At 38.1% G+C, this 22,666-nt stretch overlaps 4 protein-coding genes and 1 pseudogene across 5 annotated transcripts; 1 reads left to right on the top strand and 4 right to left on the bottom strand.

Annotated features, from left to right (window-relative positions):
- The first annotated feature begins 494 nt into the window (after window positions 1-494).
- Window positions 495-3,954, top strand: LOC143449062 (microfibril-associated glycoprotein 4-like). Its single transcript, XM_076949109.1, has 6 exons — window positions 495-833; window positions 1,159-1,319; window positions 2,243-2,339; window positions 2,418-2,514; window positions 2,654-2,788; window positions 2,950-3,954. The coding sequence occupies exons 1-6, from the start codon at window positions 548-550 to the stop codon at window positions 3,128-3,130; spliced, it is 957 nt and encodes a 318-aa protein (XP_076805224.1). The 5' UTR covers window positions 495-547; the 3' UTR covers window positions 3,131-3,954.
- A 4,288-nt stretch (window positions 3,955-8,242) lies between these two features.
- Window positions 8,243-9,418, bottom strand: LOC143449933 (exportin-7-A-like). Its single transcript, XM_076950277.1, has 3 exons — window positions 9,325-9,418; window positions 8,876-9,012; window positions 8,243-8,787 (listed from the first exon to the last, which is right to left on the bottom strand). The coding sequence occupies exons 1-3, from the start codon at window positions 9,394-9,396 to the stop codon at window positions 8,664-8,666; spliced, it is 333 nt and encodes a 110-aa protein (XP_076806392.1). The 5' UTR covers window positions 9,397-9,418; the 3' UTR covers window positions 8,243-8,663.
- Window positions 9,419-9,488: 70 nt separating this feature from the next.
- Window positions 9,489-15,260, bottom strand: LOC143449887 (exportin-7-like). Its single transcript, XM_076950215.1, has 6 exons — window positions 15,154-15,260; window positions 14,981-15,062; window positions 14,661-14,769; window positions 14,167-14,381; window positions 10,503-10,641; window positions 9,489-9,712 (listed from the first exon to the last, which is right to left on the bottom strand). Exons 1-6 carry the CDS (start codon window positions 15,258-15,260, stop codon window positions 9,489-9,491), a joined length of 876 nt encoding a protein of 291 aa, XP_076806330.1.
- Window positions 11,763-14,012, bottom strand: LOC143448506 (exportin-7-like). Its single transcript, XM_076948283.1, has 5 exons — window positions 13,841-14,012; window positions 12,927-13,129; window positions 12,742-12,840; window positions 12,293-12,429; window positions 11,763-12,203 (listed from the first exon to the last, which is right to left on the bottom strand). The coding sequence occupies exons 1-5, from the start codon at window positions 14,010-14,012 to the stop codon at window positions 12,080-12,082; spliced, it is 735 nt and encodes a 244-aa protein (XP_076804398.1). The 3' UTR covers window positions 11,763-12,079.
- Window positions 15,261-16,978: 1,718 nt separating the features above from the next.
- Window positions 16,979-21,572, bottom strand: LOC143449886 (calcium-binding protein 39-like; annotated as a pseudogene). Its single transcript, XR_013114617.1, has 6 exons — window positions 21,459-21,572; window positions 21,220-21,338; window positions 20,873-21,041; window positions 20,666-20,791; window positions 19,302-19,428; window positions 16,979-17,389 (listed from the first exon to the last, which is right to left on the bottom strand). The product of XR_013114617.1 is annotated as a calcium-binding protein 39-like (transcript).
- Between the last annotated feature and the right edge of the window lie 1,094 nt (window positions 21,573-22,666).

Here is a 22,666-nt window from a genome sequence, read left to right as displayed (position 1 = left end):
AAACATTGAGGAAATAATAATAAAATGCCGATAATAATAAATCATGCTAATTGTCACTTTAGAAAATGTTCTGGGAAAGGTTGGTTTGGGTTGAACTATTGCATACCTCATATTCAGCGTCATGTGTTCTGTTACTGACGCAAATGCGGTGCATGTGGTAAAGTAAAAAATTTAATCTTTTGTCGTCATCGCTTGCCGTGAAAATATTTCAGTCAAAAACAAGCATCTTGTGACGTCAATTGTCTTATTAAAAAGTTCTCCGGCACAAAAATTAGATGTTTATCGTCACTTTCTCACGTTTTTGACGTACATGCTTTCTTAATGCTTACGCTTCTTTTTAAATGCTTGAGCTTTGATTGTGTTTGTGCAAAACATGTTTTCGTCAAGAAAAGAATTTCGATATTTCGTAGAAAAAGTTTTGAAGATTTGATACCAAGTTTCCAAGCCTATATGACGTCAACGTAGAAGCGAAGTCGGTTATATAATGAGCAGCGATTTGGTGGGATTTCATTTCATCAACTTCAACGGAAGATCTTCATAGTCAACCATGAGAGGAGTGACTTTTCTGTTATCATTGGCTTGTTACGTCATCATGACCTACTCGCAACAATGTCGTCAAGTCCTTACCACTGTCTGTGATGATGACGTCGTCAACTCAAGCATGCACAAAGGAGACAAAGGTGATGTCGGCAGATCCGGTAAATCCGGGAGTCCGGGAGCTCAAGGAGATCCGGGAGCCAAAGGAGAACCCGGAGGAGTTGGACAGAAGGGGATGCAAGGAGAATCGTGCGCTCTGGGGTCCCTAGGAACCGACATAGTCACCAGACTGACAAGTAAGTTGATTTCTGAATTCTGATCATAGATCAATTATTTTAATCATCGTCAATTTTCATGCTAGCATAAAGAACTCCGCAATAAAACTCAAGTGTTAATCGATTATTATTGCGACTTTGTTATTATAAAAGCATCTGGCAAACCAAAATATGTAAACTACAGAAACTTTACAATCTACGCGCAACCACTTATACAGATCTCATACGCTATGGTCTATGCTTGTTGTCTTGTTTAATTGTATGTTTATTGCTAATTACGAGCAAGTATTACCTGGAAACTTGCTGGAAAAGTTCAATCTTGTTTACAACAAAAAATTGTTTCCAGAAATCGAGGAGCTTCTTACACCACCCAGTACCACGACCATGGTTGCTACCACAGTTACCACGACAACACCATCTAGTATTACGTCATGTTCAACGTCATCAAGCAACGGTCCGCACACATTGATGAGTGGTGTTGAAGTTTACTGCGAGGATGGATGGACGGTGAGTGAAAGATTTTCCAAAGTGGATTAGATTACAAATTATATTGAACTTACAGTAGTATTGAAAGGTATAAACGTATACATAAAAGTAAACACTTACTGTGTAATATTGAAGCGATAGTTATCAAGTTGTGTGGATTTCAAGGCGGCAATGCGTTGTGTACTATTCATTTGCATTGTAGCGAGAATGTAAGAAAACAAAAGCAACAATGAATTTGATTCCACACGCATTCGCGCTTTTTTAAATTTGCCTTTTTCCACTTTTCTGAAACTTAATTCCCAAAACGTTGAATGAAGGTTGTTTGCCAACTTGCGGTTGATTCGAAAAACGCTTACCGACAAACTCAAACAATTGGATTGAAAACTGTTTAATATAACCGTGTATTTGTAAGTTTAATGCAACTATCCGCAACAATGGAACAATGATTGCTGTGGGAGTGTTAGTCCTGTGCAATTGTGCAGAGCCCATCATAAGCCCACATTGGGTCACATGCCACGATGCATAAAAATCACTGTACGCTAATAATTACTGTGTTGCATGCCAACATTACTGTTGTGTCTAACTCGCTTCGTTTATGCAGCATGCGATACAATTGCATTGAACTGCGTAAGTCGCTTGCAGTGAAAACGAGCGAAATTCAACCAGCGCCACGTAAACCTGATTTATTTCACCTAAGTCACCTGCAGCAAACAGCTACCTATAATATGAGTTTAAACTTTTCTTAACTTCAAATTTTTAGCAAAAATATGAACATGCCACTGGAATAAGAGATCCAATTTAACAAGATATATCTTGCGTATTGTAAGCGAAGTGTAAATATTGCCGTACTTCTTGTATTATGACGTAATAAACTGAAGATTATTTAAACATATAAATTAAACTTATTACACTTGTGCTAAAATGTAAAATCAAATTACTAACAGATTTTTCAAAGAAGAATTGACGGAAGTGTTAATTTCGACCGACGATGGGACGACTACGCGAACGGTTTTGGCCAGATTGATGGGGAATTTTGGCTTGGTAAGAGGAAGTTTGTTCAGCTAAACGCATTTTATTTTGATGTTTTTTCTTCTATTATTTGTGCTTCATTACTTACAGGACTCGACAACATCCACGAGATGACGCGTGGAGGAGGATGCAGACTCAAGATAGAGCTGTGGGATTTCGATAGAAACCAACGTCACGCCGATTATAGGTCACATGATGATTGTTGTGACATAAATAACGAAGATGTTAAAAATCTTACATTTATTAATCAACGTAAAACTTTGATGAGTAAATTACAACTTAGTTGTCTGGATTTGAATTTTTAAAGCAAGTTGTTGTTTTTGCAGCTCGTTTTCGATCGAATCTACTGAAAATTTATATCGGCTTCGTGTTTCCGGATACAGCGGAAATGCAGGGGACAATTTAAGTTTTAGCAATGGTGAACCATTTTCGACAGAAGATAGAGATAACGATTCCTGGCCGTACGTCATCTTATGTTCAGGAACAAATATGTTCAACTTAATAAACATTAAGTGCCACAACCTCAGTAGGATTTTCAGTTATATCCTGCCAGTAACGTATAAGATAGAATATAAATAGATGCAACAAAGTAATTTGAATCTTTCATGTTTTAATATATTAGTTTAAACTGCGCAACTCAATGGGGAGGATCTCAGGGATGGTGGTTTGGTGCCTGCAGCTCTTCATACCTCAATGGAGTCTGGGTGCGTCAATCAAGTGGACCTTGGCATGGAATTATTTGGCAGCATTGGAAGAAAAATGAACCTCTTAAAGAAACTAAAATGAAACTTCGTTGCGACTGAATGAAATCCACGAGTTGATTTTAACCAACCAAGTAAACATTGAACTGTATTTAGATCGGCAACGCAGCAAACTGTAACTATACGTTGCTACCTGTGTTACGTCATAATATATTAATACTGTCATTCCGTTATATTGTACGTCATAATATGATATACGGTTGTCTTGCCAAATTTGTTCGGGGCATTGTGACGTGCAAATGTCGCATGACTCAGTGTAAGTTTTTCATTTAAAAATCTTACAGTTTGCGGTCGTATTCAGGTAAAACTTAAAGATACAAATTTAACTTACAAATAACGAAACAAACCTTGAAAAGTTTGTAGGAAGACAAACTCTGAGTCATGCGACATTTTTACGTCACGATGCCCCGTACAAATTTGGCACCACACCGTCATTCAATTATACGTTCCACGTGAATATATTCGCCATGTTTTTACTAGGGCTGGGAATTTAGCTGATTTTCTTTTACCATTAGCCACCATAGTCGCTAATTGTCATGTCACATTGTCAATCGTATGTAAAACTGCTATATTATTGATAAATGTAATTAAAAGGCTTTTATTAGCAACTTATGTTATGCTAGCCCACAAAGTTGGTATTCCAGCATTAAAATCATTAACAGAGTAACATATTTCCTTGAATTAATGATTTATCAACAATTTTGTCCCCAATTCTTTCCTACTTGTACGCTTTCGGTTAATGGCGGACAAAATCTTTAGTCTCCAAGAGCTCTTAGTCGCTAGCGGCTAATATTAGCCGGTCAAATTGTTCCAGCCCTAGTTTTGACAAGACATTTGTTTATGAACCGATAAATGCAAAGCCGTGCAGACGATATAAACGATGTTTTGTAATAAACAGCAGACCAGCATACATACGAGTGAGTTTTATGAACACAACTATGCAAATATTGAAGGACACGCTTAATACAGGGACCGATATATTTCGGTCCAACACCCGACGCCACACAACTAGACCTGGATCGACATAGTTAGCCATTAAAGGACCAAAAAAATTGTTTTAGTAATTTGCGCATAAGCTGCTTGTTTTATGCTAAGTTCATCAATCAACGCTGACGTCACTAGAACGAAAACTGTGTTACAGTTTGAAAGCAAGTCACACAGCGTAAAGCAAGCACGCAAAAAACATGTGTTACGTAAAACGTCGATGTTTAGCCAGGTCTGTAGCTTCTTTCACGACGAACCACAGAGAAAGAGTCACACCTGAGTGTTGGTGAGAACTTATATTTAAAAACTTCACACAACAGAGGCATCGACTTAACGCTAAAATTAGAAGAGAAAAGATCACTGTAAAAGCATGGAAAAGCAATAGAGACAACGCCCTGCCACCAACACTCACTAACCGAACTGCCCCATGTACTCTGAACATTTTAGGATGAAACTGGACGGGGAATTTTGTAATTAGCGGGAGGAGCGGGCGGCACCACTGGTGCGCACAACCATTGCGACAAGAACACATTTCAACATTGTTAAACCCCAATACTGTAAAAATAAAAGCAAACACGACACCTACGCGTGACAAAATAAACCAATCATAGTAACGCAAAGCTCCAAGACAGAAGAAAGTTCGAGGTAGAAAGATCATGGATGCGAATGAAAAATTAATTGGCCCTAACACTTAACCTTTGCTCATATTATACGTAGAGTTTTGACAAAATTACCTGGAATTCAACCCAAATGGTCACAAAAAAGATCCTTGAGTATACGACGCGGCTTCCACAGTAGGTTGCGATTAATGAGGTCTATAGTGACCATCGACATTGTTGGGCTCGGTGGCAGAGAGGATAAAACGCCAGCTCAGAGGATAAACTATAATGTGACCCGAGTTCATTGTCTGGCGGCGTCGTTTTAACCAAATTACGCAACAAACTAAAACATCAGTTGTAAAACAAAGCGCAAAACGATCGTTTAGTTTATTTCAAAATATCATTGAAGTACTGCAGAACTTTGCAATTAAAAGTTAAGAAATGTTTGATGATTTAGCAGATTATTTAGTTGCTCCAGTAATTTATTTTATAACTTAATAGTTTTTTGTTCACTTAGGCTAGACTTTATTACTTTCTTGGTGGAATTACATTTTTCGTTGCACTTTTGTCAGACTGTTGATTTTTGTGGTTCCACGCACCTTTAGTTTGTTAATAGATATAGACTGTTTCACCTGCATAAAGAGTATAAAGCGTTTATGTATTTTGTCATATTTCATGATATTGTTTCGCTTGGCTGCGCATATTCTGGGTTATTGTAAGCTGCTTAAATGCATTTTAATAAGCGATATGCTGGAACCGGCGAAAATGATTTGAGTTGTACGATATTTGGAGATATATATGAAGGCAAGTTGAAACACTTTCTCCATATCTGTACTCATTGTAACCAATCGCAATATTCTTTTGAAGTAAGCTACTGGTTTACAAACCGATAAACGTCAATCAGTGTTGACGTCATTCATACGCAATATCTTATCAAAACCAATAGAAAATGCACAGTAGTGAAAAATTTAAATACAAACTCATATTATTTATTGCGATGTGCGATGGCAATTATAGTTCTATAAGAAAATGAACTAAGATTTCAGATATACTGATCGAGTGCTGAGTGCTAGAGTGCCAGTTGGATGGTATAAGCCTACACATAAGTAAAGATTGAAAGTGCGAGTTTGGAAGCAAAACGTTTGCTTTCGTGAAGCCAATGTATAAGACATGGTCAAATAAGCAGAGCAGATGACGTCTATCCACGTTTATCATTTCAAAAATAAAACATCAGCAAATGCACGAGGAAATTTTAAAAAATTTACCAAATCTTTGCGTGTTGTATTTTGCTTTCACGAGACAGCGAGAAAGTAAAAAACCTTTTTGCCCAAATTAAGGTAACATGAACAAAGCAACTGACCAGTGGAATCTCTCGGTTTGGGGAGGGCGAGGTGAAGTATGGCGCCACTAACGTTTAGTGGCCACAAAATTAGGAGAGACGCAGCAATTTAGGCCTAGTTTGTGCCTAGTAAGTCTGAGGACATGATCCTCCGACATTTTGAATTTACATTTTGTAGAACGCAAAAAAGTTTGCTTTTTTTTAAAAAACAAACTGCTCAACATATTCTTGTTTATTTCTTCTCAGTTTTTCGCTGCATAAAATTGCTCTTTGGCGCTCAAGATCTTAAACCCTTCATTTCTTTATTTATTCTTTATTTATTCTTTATTTATTCTATTTATTTATTTATTTATTTATTTATTTAAAACTGCTAAAGAACACAAATGTTCTCGTGTTGGCATGATGTTTTAAATCACGTGACCATTTAAACATCAAGCTATAAGAACGTAATCTCAAAGCAGGAGAGGATCAATTCACACGAAAGTTCGATTTACACAATTTTCCCCGATTCTACATACAGTTTATATAGTTAATTAGTATGAACCAATGAATGACTCCTGTCCTGAAAAACTGCAAATAGTTAACAGTAATATTCGTATTCAATGTTTGTTTGTTTAGAGCACGTATACTCAAACATGGGGTGTCTCTCGGAGGAGTCCGAGGCGACTGCCTTGCTCGTTTAACCCTAAAGCTACTACTGCAACTGACATGGAGTTACATTCTTATGCAAGTAAAATCGCTTGCAAACAAATGCGTTTTAATGTTTATGATGTTATTGCATATCCAATCATATCCTGAATTCACAACTGGCCTATATAAGTCAGCCTAGAACCAGCTATCTGACAACAGATCCACGACTGAAAAATCTATCTCTGTAATAAATCACACTGTCTTCTAGTTCCAGTATGGAACTGGAACTGTTATGCCATAGAAATTTAATAAACATGTCATTAGAAATGTTACTGCAGTTGGAATTGTTTATCTGCAAAAAAGTTTTAAACAATTCAACTCGGATTCATCGACGCTGCCTTCAGCTTCGAGGCTATGAAACTACTTACTGTGTTTGTTACAAACGCAAGAACACTGCATGAAATAGCAAAGAACAGAGAAGGATGGAGAAGGTCATGCTGTGAAAGGGGTGTCACATTATTTCGGAAGCCTGGATCAGGCAAGGAGCTTACAGAATAAAGAAGCACATTAGGGGATTCACCAGAAAGTAGAAGGAAGTAGATTTCATTCATTCATTTTATTTTTCGTCTTCAACGTGGGGAAAGAAAAAATTGTGCTGACGCAGGTGGTGACAATATCAACGTAATTATAGCACTTTTTACATGTTGGTAACACACCAGCGATAAGCGTATTCAAATAACAAGGATGTAAGTAAATTGCTGCTGTTCTGTATGCGCTTGCACTGGTGCGCGATCAATAAGTTTTGTAACGCTGCAAAAAATTAAAAAATAAAAATAAACCAACACCGAATAATTTTAAAGTGATTTGAAGTGAACATATGCCCTATGAGTTGAATTTGTCCAGTTTTTACTTCCAGTATTAATGTCTCCAAACTAATTCCACCACTAAAATTTCCGCCATTGATAAACACATTGCTTAACAATATGACGTCATTGCTATGTTATCAAACGTTTAACTTGTTAAGGCCTTAACCTAATCTGGTTCAAATTTCTCCTCTTTTATTACCAGTTAAAACGTCATATCCGCCAGTGTTTGATTGACAGATGTTGACTTGTTTTAAACATATACGAAGAGTTTAAAACGTTCAGTTTGGATTCAAGAATCTTCGGGTGTTCGTTACCTTCCGCAGCACAGCACTGGACGATTAAAAACTGGCGTGGCAGAAGGTGGCATGACGTTTCTAAATCATTTATTAAAGTTATGAAGTGAACATTTGTGGCCATAAACGGTAATTCTAAAGCGAGATAATTAAAGTAAGCACATTCTTTAGTTGTTAAATAAACGTTTTCATAACTTACTGCATTCGCCTTGTTCGACATTTTAACATAATTATTTTTATAAATTTTTTTTTCAAATGATTATGAGCAAAATATACCAAAACCTGACGCATATACTTTTGATGTGATAGTTTTAAGTAATTAGTACCGCACTTGGAGATGGGTGATTGTGTTTACATGAAACTAAACCTCTTTTCAAGCAGTTCCGAAGTAAACAAATATCCACTCTGCGGCAAGACCAAGAAAATTCATGCAAAACGTCGCCGAATTTCAAGCCCTGCATTCACATGAACATCAGACGAAGTGAAACAAGCAACCTAAGCTACTGTACGGACCACAGCAAGTTGTATAAAGCAACAAACAAAGCATTAATTATGTCGTTGTATTTGAAAAGAAACGCGTTTTTACGGTCGTTTTTCCGACACATTATTTAACTCACTGTAGAACAAGCACCATTCAGCACAGATTATTGCAAAGGAAATCAGCGGAAAACTGACGAATCAAACGATTTTTAGCGGCGAAAATGATTGCTCAATAATGACAGGTAATTGTGGTGAGATGTCACTTGTGATATTTCACTCAAATTTTAACCGAATGAAAGCGTTGTTAATATGCGCGATAAACGACGACAAAACAGTGGAAAGTCACAGTTTACTGCATAGCGAATTACGTCACAGAAGCGCTTGTCACGTCATCATATTTGAACTGTTGGCGGTTAAATCGAGTCCGGCTCCAGTGTTTTGACCTGAACTTGCTGCTTTGATTATATCGTTCACATCTCGTCGAAACATGGAAAGATTTTGCGTAAATCTGAAAAACCAGGTTAAACCGACAATTATTCTACCAGCAAATGCAACCACATGCTCATGTCAAGCTTAAGGAAGCAACGCAATGGAACCTGTCACGTGTCTTGGAATGAAGATTCTTATCGACGCAAAACATCAATTGGTTAAAACAATTCGACACCGACTCGAGATTCAGCCGCCCGTGTTCGACCCCGGGCTCGCAGAGTGTCTTCTGCAGCGTCGGCATGTGCTGTGGAAAGGAAGTTATCCTCGTAAGTTTAAGGTGGAAATTTCACCAGAGGCAAACATGCCAAGTACGCTCCTGGTTAACTACGTAGTTAAATGTAGTCAAGCGTTTAAAAATGTTTTGCGCCAAAACTGCAGGAAATGCCTCGATGTAGCTACGGCTTAGTAGTTCTTGCACTAACAACAACATAACTCAAAAATTTGATATGAATTAGATTTTCTGTCCCATTTTAGGAAAACTTTCATGGACTTGGCCGAGAGTTGCAATCTCAACAAGTGGTTTGTGGGCACTAGAGCGCCACCACGCGTCAAGTACCTCTTCGTTGAGCAGGATAAGACCCAACAAAGGCCTGGACATGCTCCACTGGTTCCGGCAATCTTCAAACATAATTGTGTGAAGCACGGTTGACGACGCCTGAAAAATAAGACAGTTATTACTTTAACAACTACAATAACGTTCTGGAACCGACAAATATTCTGTTAAAGTTGAAGCCACGTCACCGTTTGTAATATATCCGGCCTGTCAATCATTATTTGAAGAAAGTGTTGCTCGCGTTGGCGGTCCACTTCATTATGTCGCCGCTTGAGGGATACGGCTGACGTGATGTCGCCGTTAGAGAGCGCTGGAGCCCGGCTGCCGATGCGAAAGAGATAAGTGACCAAGTGGTCCAAGGTATTGCAACAGCAAGTGCATATCACAGTGTCTGAAAGCAAGCGTCATATTATATAAGCCCGACCTACGTCAACTGCTGAAGTATGGGTCTATCTGCCGTGTGGGTCAGCGCTATCTTATAGTGATGTAGTGAAGGGAGTGATTGTTACGTCATTGTAAAGGAAGTGTTACTTAACAAGGAATGTACTTGGCAAGTTTTCAAATGGCCGCCTACAGTAGTGACAGTGAGAAATGCATGATTTAGAAGAAAATGGTTTCTGGCTTTTTAGAAAGTTGTAAACTCAATCATTGTAAACTTCGTTCGCGTAACACTTAAATTAAAAAGTTTGGTTGTCGAGCGATTAAACCCAGGACGACCCAACCAGCATCTGCGAGTTGAATAGTCCTTGGGTTGATTAACGAAGGTTAACTGACTGTTGATTAAATTGTTCTGGTTAAATTGACCGACCACCATAAAATTTTTACATAATTATGTTCTTCACCCAGTGTATGGTTCGTGCATTTACTTAATTATTTTGGATATCTCAGTGAGATTGCCCAAAAATATGTCACATCCCGTTAGCAATAATAACTAAAAAAAAATTTTATCAAGAAATTCGAGCCAGTCATAATTCAAAACCAAGCAAAAACAAATAATGGAAGGTGAAGTTGATCACGAAGCTAAATGACCAGCTGAACCCAAAAGAAATAGCTACACGTTAAAAATACGGCAAGATTAAGACCAACAGCAAAATCTTTTAAAAAATGTTTCCATGATCTCTTTCAAACCCTGGCATATAAATAAACAAACACATCAACAAATAAGTAACCAGGCCGCCTACCCAGGCCAGTAAGTCCATCAGTGAGAGTCTTCAATAAGTGATATACGACAGATGGAGGCAGCCCACTAACGAAGTTCATGTGATCCTGCATTGCAACTTCAAGCAGGGAGTAGTACGACGAACTCCACTTAGGGTAGTCCTGATATAAACGGGTAAAAATATTTCAATGCATCGTAAACTTTCACGTGTTTAATCCTGTTTGTTTGATCATGTACATTACAGCTCAGGGAATCTGCAAAAAGTTTAACTCAAACTTAACCCCAACCCATAAATACAGACACACCCAGGTTATTAAACCTTAAATAAGACAGTTGTTGTTTGCTTACTAGAAAATGGGAGCTGTCGGTTGACATTGCAAGCTTCACAAACACATTGAGAGCATCTTCCAACGTAGGGTCGTTGTAGAGTTGAAAAACACCAAAGTTGACCGAGCCGAGTTTCCCAGTTTTTCCTTCCAGTATTAATGTCTTCCAGACCAATTCCACCACTAAAATTTCCGCCATTGATAAACTCACTGTTTAACACTATGACGTCATTCCTAGTTGCTACGTTATCAAACGTTTAACTTGTTAAGGCATTAATCTAATCTGGTCCAAATTTTCTCCTCTTTTATTACCAATTAAAATGTCATATCCGCCAGTGTTTGATTGACAAACGTTGACTTGTTTTAAACATATACGCAGAGTTTAAAACGTTCAGTTTAAATTCAAGAATCTTCGGGTGTTTCGTTCCCATCCGCAGCACAGCACTGGACGATTAAATCTGTCATGGCAGGAGCTGGTATGACGTTTCAAAACCATTTATTAAAGTTTAAAAGTGAACATTTGTGGTCATAAACGGTAAATCTAAAACGAGATGATCAAAGTAAGCAAATTCTTTAGTTGTGAAATAAACGTTTTCATAACTTGCTGCATTGGCCTTGTTCGACATTTTAACATAATTATTTTTTTTAATTTTTGTTTCATATGATTATGAGCAAAATATACCAAAACCAGACGCTTATACTTTTTGATGTGTTAGTTTTTAGTAATTAGCACTGCACTTGGAGATGGGTGATTGTGTTTACATGAAACTAAACCTCTTTTCAAGCAGTTCCAAAGTAAACAAATTTCCACTCTGCGGCAAGACCAAGAAAATTCATGCAAAACGTCGCCGAATTTCAAGCCCTGCACTCACATAAACATCAGACGAAGTGAAACAAGCAGTCTAAGCTACTGTACAGACCACAGCAAGTTGTATAAAGCAACAAACAAAGCATTAATTATGTCGTTGTATTTGAAAAGAACGCGTTTTCACGGTCGTTTATTGTCCGGCACATTATTTAACTCGCTGTAGAACAAGCACCATTCAGCACAGATTATTGCAAAGGAAATCAGCAGAAAACTGTCGAATCAAACGATTTTTAGCCGCGAAAATGATTGCTCAATAATGACAGGTAATTGATGCGAGATGTCACTTGTGATATTTCACTCAAATTTTAACCGAATGAAAGCGTTGTTAATATGCGCGATAAACGACGACAAAACAGTGGAAAGTCACAGTTTACTGCATAGCGAATTACGTCACACAAGCGCTTGTCACGTCATCATATTTGAACTGTTTGCGGTTAAATCGAGTCCGCTTTCAGTGTTTTGACCTGAACTTACTGCTTTGATTATATCGTTCACCTCTCGTCGAAACATGGAAAGATTTTGCGTAAATCTGAAAAATCAGGTTAAACCGACAATTATTCTACCAGCCAATGCAACCACATGCTCATGTCAAGCTTAAAGAAGCAACGCAAATTGCACCTGTCACGTGTCTTGGAATGAAGATTATTATCGACGCAAAACATCAATTGGTTAAAACAATTCGACACCGACTCGAGATTCAGCCGCCCGTGTTCGACCCCGGGCTCGCAAAGTGTCTTCTGCAGCGTCGGCATGTGCTGTGGAAGGAAGTTATCCTCGTAAGTTTAAGGTGGAAATTTTACCAGATGCAAACATGCCGAGTACGCTCCTGGTTAACTACGTAGTTACATGTAGTCTAGCATTTAAAAATGTTTTGCGCCAGAACTGTAGGAAATGCCTCGATGTAGCTACGGCTTAGTAGTTCTTGCACTAACAACAACATAACTCAACAATTTGCTACGAATTAGATTTTTTTGTCCCATTTTAGGAAAACTTTCATGGACTTGGCCGAGAGTCGCAATCTCGACAAGTGGTTTATGGGCAGCAGAGCGCCACCACGCGTCCAGTACCTCTTCGTTGAGCAGGATAAGACCCAACAAAGGCCTGGACATGCTCCACTGGTTCCGGCAATCTTCAAACATAATTGTGTGAAGCACGGTCGACAACGCCTGAAACATAAGACAGTTATTATTTTAACAACTACAATAACGTTCTGGAACCGACAAATATTCTGTTAAAGTTGAAGCCACGTCACCGTTTGTAATATGTCCGGCCTGTCAATCATCATTTGAAGAAAATGTTGTTCGCGTTGGCAGTCAACTTCATTATGTCGCCGCTTGAGGGATACGGCAGACGTGATGTCGCCGTTAGAGAGCGCTGGAGCCCGGCTGCCGATGCGAAAGAGATAAGTGACCAAGTGGTCCAAGGTATTGCAGCAGCAAGTGCATATCACAGTGTCTGAAACAAGCATCATATCATATAAGCCCGACCTACGTCAACTGCTGAAGTATGGGTCCATCTGCGGTGTGGGTCAGCGCTATCTTATAGTGATGTAGTGAATGGAGTGATTGTTACGTCATTGTAAAGGAAGTGTTACTTAACAAGGAATGTACTTGGCAAGTTTTGAAATGGCCGGCTACAGTAGTGACAGTGAAAAATGAATATTTTAGAAAGTTGTAAATTCAACTATCGTAAAATTCATACGCGTAACACTTAAAATAAAAAGTTTGGTTGTCGAGTGATTAAACCCAGGACGACCCAACCAGCATCTGCGAGTTGGATGGTCCTGGGGTTGATTAACGAAGGTTTAACTGACCGTTGGTTAAATTGTTCTGGGTTAAATTGACCGACCACCATAAATTTTTTACATAATTATGTTCTTCACCCAGTGTATGGTTCGTGCAATTACTTAATTATCGGGATACCTCTTAATTATCGGATACAACCTTAACTTAATTCGGATACCTCAGTCGGATAGCAAATAATGGAAGGTGAAGCTGATCACGAAGCTAAATAACCAGCTGACCGTAAAGAAATAGCTACATGTTAAAAGTACGGCAAGATTAAGACAAACAGCAAAATCTTTAAAACAATGTTTTCACGATCTCTTTCAAACCCTGGCTTATAAATAAACAAACACATCAACACATAAGTAACCAGGCAGCCTACCCAGGCCAGTAAGTCCATCGGTGAGAGTCTTCAATAAGTGATATACGACAGATGGAGGCAGCCCACTAACGAAGTTCATGTGATCCTGCATTGCAACTTCAAGCAGGGAGTAGTACGAAGAACTCAGCTTAGGGTAGTCCTGGTATAAAAGGGTAAAAATATTTCCACGCATCGTAAACTTTCAGGTGTTTAATCCTGTTTGTTTCATTATGTACATTACAGCTCAGAGAATCTGCAAAGAGTTTAACTCAAACTTAACCCCAACCCATAAATACAGACACACCCAAGTTATTAAACCTTATAGAAAACAGTTGTTGTTTGCTTACTAGGAAATGTGAGCTGTCAGTTGACATTGCGAGCTTCACAAACACATTGAGAGCATCTTCCAATGTAGGGTCGTTGTAGAGTTGAAAAACACCAAAGTTGACCAAACCGGCACAAAGCGCGTTCTTGAGCAAGCGGAAACAAAGCGACATCCCTTTCAAACGGTGTGAAAATACTTGATCTTTTGGTGGCTCCCCCATTGCGAGAATACGATTACCTGCCGGATGTAAGTTGGTCGCATTAACACTGAATTCTGTAACTTACCTGTGAAATATTCTTGGAAATTAACAAACAAATTTATCTTCAAGTCCACATGCTAGGCACACAAATTTGCAAGGTTATCCGGCGATAGAAACGCATGAATTCCAGCTCCCACCCTTCTGAGTTTTTAACAATTTTTAACCTGACCTTAATTCTTAGAATTGTCGCGATACCAAAATTACACTGAAATCAAATAATTTTAAACTCCCCAAAGTGATGATCACACTTGACCTACCATATCCACAGACAAGCTTGCTGGCTTCCTTGAATAACAATATTCCATTCGGGGAGGCGATGTCAAAGTCCAAACGTTGTCCTCGCTTCAAAACCAACTCAGCAAAAAGCTGTTTAAAGATGAAGATGTCAAACACACTGGCACGAATATATTGATGGAGATTGGACATGCAGTTGGGAATAACAAAAACAATTAAAGACGGACGATGTGATACACAACTGGAAAGCTATGCATTGCACTTGACAATATCAAAAACATTTTTAATATTTGCACGAAACAAACATCACTTGAGGGCGCAAAGCAGCAGATTTTCTACCGACCTTCAAAACTGGGGTTGTCACATCCGGGTCATGTGACCACAGTTCAATCGATTTTTGAAGAATGTCAGTGAAAGTCGGATCTCTAGAAATAAAAAATTAAACCAAATAAACCACTAAATACAATTCCATCCCATTAACTTATCACATAGACATCTCATACCGCTGTCACTCACATGATATCAAATAGCATCATGTACGAGCTTTTCGTGTTAAAAGCGTAAGTGAGCCCCCGACAGTCCCTTGTTACCCCGAGAAGTGTGCGGACAGCGTGAGACGACATTGTTCTGGAAATAACAAATGTTGGTTGTTTAGAATAATCTGCACAAAAATGTGTTATTATGATGTTGGAATTTTTATCCTAGCAAAGGAGAAACTCTTTACAAAACTTCAGTAATGATTTCTCAAAGCCACAGCTTAAGTCGTCGCTTATCTGTAGAACTTTCAATCTGACAAATTATTTTATATGGTGTCGCATCAATTTGGAGGAGTATATATTACATACATACCAGGACTTCTAGACAAGAGCCTGGGGTCCTTATATCAACGCCTGGGTTCACTACAACGGCAATTTTAAATACCTCGATGTCCACCACACCACCAAGTGGACAGCAATGATAATGACGAGACCCGAACCTTTCTGGTGCAACATTATCCCAATAAACTAAAGTTCCAATTATACCAAATTTAAAAGCCCGCAACAACTTACTGTAAAAGATAAGTCTGTATAATTTTGTGCAGCTAAAAAGCACAAGTACCAGGGGCCATTGTCAAAAACAATTCTTATTATGCCGTTTTGTCACATTTTATTTTCATATGTATTATATACATTTGGGATTGTTTTCAGTTGGATAGTACAAATGGGGTAAGATTCTTTACAGAAAGTGCTATTCGGGAAAGCGTTGTAGACTTTATGATGACTCACGCATTACTCGACGCGTTTTGTAACATCTGCTGCAATGAGTGAAAGGTCGTCGTCATGGGAACCATGAATCGAGTGAGTTTCTCTTCATCTTCGCCTTGAAAATGAAAATGTTTGAATGAAACTAGATGCAAATATGAAAAGGAAATTGTAAAATTAGAAAAACAACACAAAATCTACCACACAAGTGCAAGTTAGATAAGTTACCATTTTAAACCATTTTTTTTCCCGTATCTAAACATGTTTTAAATTAAATTTGGAGCAAGTTTTAAAGGCAGCAGCTGAACTTGACATTTTAAAATAACACTGGTCAACACGATTTTTGTTGCAGATTGTGTTTGGGTCTTTTTTATCTAATTTGGGGGCGCTGAATCCGAATCTGGCGTTATTTTGTTTCTATCACATCACGTTTTTGAGATAATATATAACAGGGGTGGGCAAACTTTTTGTACTGAGGGCCGCATTAGAAAAAATGTTGCAGCCGGCGGGCCGCACACTCTCATTACAAAGTAGGAAAATTTACCCGGTGTGTATATAAACGCATATTCATATTAAACACAATTTTTGCATTTCACACTCAGTTACGTTTAAAGCTACGCAATCTTCATCACAAAGGCCTACGGTAGCCGCTACCGTATTTGTATTTTATGATCAAACAATGCGTGAGAAGTGTACGGCTAGTTGCTGAAAGCATGTTGCAATACATGCGCGACTGACGTGTGTGTGTGTTTAAGCACTGAAAGTGAAGATAAAAACACACTCGTAAAGGGAATAATATTTTGTCATGTAACCTGTTTAATTAAAAGAATAAGTGATGAGTAGGAGTTTCTGCAAGTGCCGGCGGGACGCATAAAGTGGGATCGTAGTTTGCCGTAGTTTGCCCACCCCTGATATATAATTTATATATGTTCATTATAAAATAATACTGCAAATTAGAGACCGCCTTGAAATGTAGAGGTTGTTTTAATCAGAACTGCTGGAACGTTTAATCATGCAAAACACGAACACAAAGCCTCGTGTTCAGTTGAAAAACGTCACTAGAAATTGACCGTTGAACATTCAATGTAATACCACAATCTTTAAGAACTCGAAAATTTTCGTTTTAATGGCTTTCGTTTGTGGGTAGTAGTGTAAATTTCTCTCTTCAAATTCCAGCAGTAATCTGCCATCATGTGGCAATCCCATCGGCCCTGGTAGCGCTCTTCCATAACTCTAATATCTTGGTGGAAGCGCTCACCTTGTTCTTCACTGACGTCCCCAAGGTTTTCAGGAAAGTAATCTAAATGATTTTTCAGAAAATGGAGCTTTATGCTCATATTGCATTTCATCTCTTGCATGCTGGACAACACTTCTTTTACGAGGTCTCGATGGTTCTCTGCCTTTCTGTTGCCAAAGAAGTTACTAACAACTAAAGAAAAAGCATTCCATGCCCTTGCTTCTAATGTGTTCATTGATGCTGCAACCTGATTTGGTGTAACCACCTTGCTGTCCTAATAGAAAGTTCATCATTTTTATGTCTACACATAATCTCCAGCCATGATCAGTGTACTTCAGTGTTTTCAGCACATTCTTAATGTTTTCATACGTCTCTTTGAGTGTCACAGAATGTCCTACTGGAATCGATGCATATTTATTTCCATTGTGAAGTAACACGCACTTCAGGCTTCGTTTTGAGCTGTCAATAAACAGTCTCCACTCATCTGGTTGATATTTGGCTATTCCTAATTGCAAAAGAAGACCTTCAATATCATGGCAATAAACCAAAGATCTTTTAGAAGAAAAATAGTTCAAAAATAGCTTTTCTCGATTCCGATAAAACGTGACAGAACATCCAAGCTGGAGAAGGTTTTTTTCCTGGAGCCGTGAAGCTAGCAGTTCTGAGGCCTGTTTGGAAAGATTTAAATCACAGATTAAATCGTTCAGTTCCGACTGATTGAACAATAAGGGTTGCTCAGAAAAGAAGCTCAAGGGTTGAAAATCTAAATCTGAAACTTCTTTATCAGTATTTTGAAGAATCAGTGGATAACCTAAGCTCTTCTTCACTACTTTCGGGCAGATGAGTAAAGGTAGGCACAGGTATTTCGTCACTGTGTGCAATAGGACGCAAAGCAGAGGCAAGATTTGGATATTGCAGCTTGTGCTTGTTCCTCTTGTTGTAACCTTTCACACTGACACGACAAAAGTAGCAATCATCGAGATGATTTTTTTGTTCTCGCCAGATCATTGGTATACCAAACTTCAGATGTTTGTCCTTGCCCTGAGACCAAGATCTCAAACTCTCCACGTAACTTCTGCATACTTTATGTGGGGCCCAACTTTTATCTTGGTCCCCTAACTTCACCTTAAAGTAAGCGAAATAAGACCTTTTCACAAAATCGGTAATTTCATGTCGTTGAGAAGAGACAGTGAAGCAACCACAAATGTAGCAAAAAATATTGGGGTCATTGGCGCATGTACGCTTTTTGACAGCTGACATAGTATTTAATACAATCCAAAATTACAGCTAAATAACACAAACTGACTCCATAAAGTCAATGAAAGTATACTGCGAAAATTACACCCTGTCCTTCGTTTGGTTTCAAGTTAGCAGAGTAAGAAGAATTAGCATGATAAGCACATTAAGCATGATAAGCAGATTAAGCATGATAAGCAGTTTGGTTCTTTGGATAAGCGGACATCCTGTGTCTTTTAATGTTTCAAAACAAGCTTATATGACCACACATTTGGGTTACTTGCCAAAGCGCATAATTTTATTTTACCTTGTACAAACAATGTTATGTTTATCGTTTACAGTGTTTATGTTTTACTAAAGAGCAAAGGTGCTGTCATAAAAAGCATTTATAAAGCCGATTAAGTCTGCAGGGCAGATGTATAAAGATAAAGATGGTAACTAAGTAATGAACTACCAAAGAAAAATGAATGCGTCCACATATATTTTCGAAATTCGAAAAGAGGTCCGTGATTGAAAAAGATTGAGCACCATTGGATTAAAGTTTACCGAAATCTCTGTCATTCAGTACTACAACAAAACTTTCAGCCGAGGTTTCATCATAGGTGATTTCAATAACAATATTTGATCTGTTGCTGTTATACGCTCACCGTACCCTCGCTAATGAAAGTCAAAATTTGATCAATTTATGAAATTGGGGAAAATGCGCAGCGAAAAAACCTGACGTGATAGAGCAATTCTGAGCTCAGAATTGGATTCAGCAACCAAAACTTATCCTAAATCAATCATCAAAGTTCATGCAACTAAAAATTGTTTTGTTTTTGTAGACCAGTGTAATTGGTCACTCATATCGGCATAACCAATGGTCATTGACCTTAGGCGGTGAACCCAATGACATGACCGCTGCATTAAGCGTGGTGGCATGCTTCAGGTAAGCATGGGATCAGTCTTACCTTGAAAACGTGGAAAGCATCAAACTGGATGTTGCGGCTCTGGTCACGAAGATTGTTCATTATGATCTTGAGGTTCTCCGGCTTGCTGATGTAACACGTGACGATCTAGGAGTAGCTCACCCAGTAACTGGGGATAAATTATGAAGAAATAAACATGTTGAGTTATATTTTTATGACACAACAATGCAACATTGTTACAGAAAAACAAATAGAAATGTCTTTCAACTTCCATGTTCTGTCTTTATGATGTCATAATAACTAGGCATTGAATTATCACATGGAAAGTAATTGCTCTTGCAACGCAAAGCAAGCTACGGACATAAAATATAATTTTGCAAGAAATCACATGATGTGTTGGCTCATATGGCTTGGTATGTGTAAAGCGTCTAAGCATGGAACTATGCCACGTCTAACATGATCTATGAGGTCATTTTACTCAAAAACCTGTGTGCTCTACTGTAACAATAATCCGAGACGGCTTGAATGAAATCGGGATAAAATAAAGATTACAATCAGCTGGAAATATTCTCGTACAAGTCAAGCGCATTCATTCACAAATTTTTCAATATGATTGTTGTGTGTGTTCAAACTTTCTAACCTGAAAGCACTTTTCAAAGCTAAATAACCAATTTACACGACCATAGCTTAAGAATTCTTGCACCACATGCAGAGCATAGCCTGTAACTAATACACAGTAAAAACTTGACTAATTGTCAACCGATTAATAGGATCATTTTTCCCACAATTTTTCTTGTCTTTTGACATGTAATCAAGTTGACCAGTAACCAGCTTAGTGTTTGAACCACAAATCACCTGCCTGTCTACTCCCAATGCATATTACTGCGTTTGATAATCTCACTAATGTGACCAGTCACTTTCACAATCACATGATGCTGGTGGACAAATGAACTTAGTAATGCCAATTGCAAATAAGGTGAGTCTTTGTGAGAATAGTACAACGAGGGTTTAGGATAATCTTTATCGGGAAAGACGACTGGAGAATAAACCACAAACACCAGCAGATGGAGCCATTTTTTTGGGACCTACTCTTAAAGGTGGTCGTTTGTGGAACACCAAACACCAAGATTCCACAGCAATTATTGCCACACTATTTTCAGTTTACATGTATGAGGTAATATTAAAAGGAAAGAACTTTTCAAGCAAAAAGCTCATTTATACATCGTATTGGTGAATAAAAGACTAACAAATTCCAGAATACACAACCTATGCATATACATATACTTGTACAGGTCAACACTGTATAGCATTGATAGAAATATATGTTGGAGTTTCTGAAGTGTTTTAGGCTAACACATAGACATCGATTTTTAAGATAAAACGGCAGATACTTTGAAGTAACGAACCTTAAGTGATTGACGACGTGTCACGTAATTTTCCGACTCAAGCAAGCGGGTATAAGCTGGGAACACTTTGTCGTAGTTTTTAATCAAAAATTCAGAGCAGGAAACTTTATGCCGGGTCAGCAGGTCCTGTGTAAAAATTAATCCAATGTTACAACAACATCGACAAATTTAACTTTGAGCAAACGAATCCAGCAAAAGCAAACTAACCTTAAAGGTGGCAAAGGCATCTGATGCAATATCAAAAGTGGACATCTCAACGTATTCGAAGAACTTAAAAAAGTTTTCAGACTCGAAAACAATTTTTGCGAGGGATTCATATCGAATGCACTCCCTCAGCATAATGCCGCAGTTTAAGGCAATGTCTGGGTCATTGTACCTGGAGGGGAAATGTGGGAACTTTTACGAATGATTCTGTTTGGTTTTATGCCAAAAAACTCATCACAAAACAATGACCGTTAAGTGAGATTCAGTGAGAAAATAAAATCCTTTTCCTTGACTTTAAATGAACGATACTAACATGAATTAACGTTAACATGCACGAACATGCAACCTACCCTTCAACTAAGATGTCCAATATGTTCTTCTTCTTACACAAGAATTCGACGGTGGGTTGCCTGCTGCCAATCTGTCGTCTCGCTAACGTGTTGAATATTTGTGTGAAATCTTTTTTACCCTGATAACGTTAAGATCATTAAAATAGCTGGAACGACGATTTAACTGCACAGGTTTCAAAACTTTGATGAACTTTGAAGATTTACAAGTACATATACAGCATGCACAATTAGTTCACAACCTCAAAGTCAATCCGAGACAAGTTTTTCAAAATTATGTCGATGATTTCGCTCTTGTATAGTTCTTGGGAGAGTTGAGCCACGAGCTCGGACTGCGGCTCGTGTTGATCGGTGCCGGTTCTTCATCAGGTCTTCGAAAGCCTGAAAGCAAAAAATATTAATCACTAATTGCTATTTTGGTCTAGATTTAAAGTAGTTACACAACTGAAATAAAATGTTGTTAGTCGTGGGACAAAGTGACAATGAACACTAAATAGGTAACAGGACGTATCAATTTCCCTGCATAATTTGTTCTTCTAATTAATTACAAATTAGCAAAATCTGCAAATGATCTTGTGCATGGCATTAGGCAAGGCATTGAAACACTTGTAGCGTGATAAAGAAAGAAAACGGTTGAAAATGATAATGCGTAAAACCACGTATCTGAAGTGTTTTGAAGAACAATGAGCTTTAAACTAAAACAGAATCATAATGACAGCGCTTGCAAACGAACCAAAATGTTGTCGTTACCTTGTCCATTTTTCTCCCACTCGTTTGTTGTTCGAACAAAACATGAAGAACTGATTTGAGACTTTTGACAATGTCAGCTGGACTCTTGTGGGCCTTTTTAAAGATTGACATTTTGGACAATCCCAAAAGCAGTCTAGTAGAGAAATTTCGAACAGGGACAGATAATGTCCTGTTACGCTGCGGTTGAAGATTGTTTGATAAACCTAAGAAACAATTTCAAAATTTAAAGCTGTATGTCAAAAAAATATTTCATATAAATTTCATGTAACACTGAGGTAAATATATGACAAAAGTCGATTTAAAATTTGATTGAACATGTTTGCATATCTAAAGTAGGGCAACAGAATATAGGGAATTACTCTTTTTTTAACCATGACCGGGCTGAAAGATACTAATTTCAACTAAACCAACTAATAAGGGTTTTCAAACAACAAATTACGCCATAAAGCACATTCACTTATAAGCACATTCTGTCGTGTTTTTATTGATTGTAAGATTTTTAATGTCAAGAAATCCTAGCGCAAGCGAGAAATAGCACGGTGAAACTATAACTTTGCACTGATGTCACCGGTGACCAACTGCCACGCTGGAAAAGTGTGTTTGTAAATATGATTTCTGCCAACTTTTCATTATTTTAAAGAACCAAACTGTAAGCTAAGGACTGAACATGCAGATGACTTACAAGGTCTGAATGAGAAAC

The sequence above is a fragment of the Clavelina lepadiformis genome, chromosome 3, assembly GCF_947623445.1.
Source record: "Clavelina lepadiformis chromosome 3, kaClaLepa1.1, whole genome shotgun sequence".
Taxonomy (NCBI): Eukaryota; Metazoa; Chordata; class Ascidiacea; order Aplousobranchia; family Clavelinidae; genus Clavelina; species Clavelina lepadiformis.
Note: the sequence above shows the minus strand (reverse complement) of the source record. Positions and strands in the feature narration are given on the sequence as shown.

Excerpts from the sequence above, each read along its gene's own strand:
- LOC143449062 (XM_076949109.1), top strand. The coding sequence starts at position 548 with ATGAGAGGAGTGACTTTTCTGTTATCATTGGCTTGTTACGTCATCATG. Across the intron at positions 1,320-2,242 it reads ACTGCGAGGATGGATGGACG|ATTTTTCAAAGAAGAATTGA; the intron begins GTGAGTGAAAGA and ends AATTACTAACAG. Across the intron at positions 2,340-2,417 it reads TGATGGGGAATTTTGGCTTG|GACTCGACAACATCCACGAG; the intron begins GTAAGAGGAAGT and ends CATTACTTACAG.
- LOC143449933 (XM_076950277.1), bottom strand. The coding sequence starts at position 9,396 with ATGTTTGAAGATTGCCGGAACCAGTGGAGCATGTCCAGGCCTTTGTTG. Across the intron at positions 9,013-9,324 it reads TTATCCTGCTCAACGAAGAG|CACATGCCGACGCTGCAGAA; the intron begins GTACTTGACGCG and ends TCCTTTCCACAG. Across the intron at positions 8,788-8,875 it reads CATTCCAAGACACGTGACAG|ATTTACGCAAAATCTTTCCA; the intron begins GTTCCATTGCGT and ends CTGGTTTTTCAG.
- LOC143448506 (XM_076948283.1), bottom strand. The coding sequence starts at position 14,012 with ATGCGTGGAAATATTTTTACCCTTTTATACCAGGACTACCCTAAGCTG. Across the intron at positions 13,130-13,840 it reads CGATGGACTTACTGGCCTGG|ACACTGTGATATGCACTTGC; the intron begins GTAGGCTGCCTG and ends TGCTTGTTTCAG. Across the intron at positions 12,430-12,741 it reads TTATCCTGCTCAACGAAGAG|CACATGCCGACGCTGCAGAA; the intron begins GTACTGGACGCG and ends TTCCTTCCACAG.
- LOC143449887 (XM_076950215.1), bottom strand. The coding sequence starts at position 15,260 with ATGTCGTCTCACGCTGTCCGCACACTTCTCGGGGTAACAAGGGACTGT. Across the intron at positions 14,770-14,980 it reads TGACAACCCCAGTTTTGAAG|CTTTTTGCTGAGTTGGTTTT; the intron begins GTCGGTAGAAAA and ends ATCTTTAAACAG. Across the intron at positions 9,713-10,502 it reads TGATGGACTTACTGGCCTGG|ACACTGTGATATGCACTTGC; the intron begins GTAGGCGGCCTG and ends GCTTGCTTTCAG.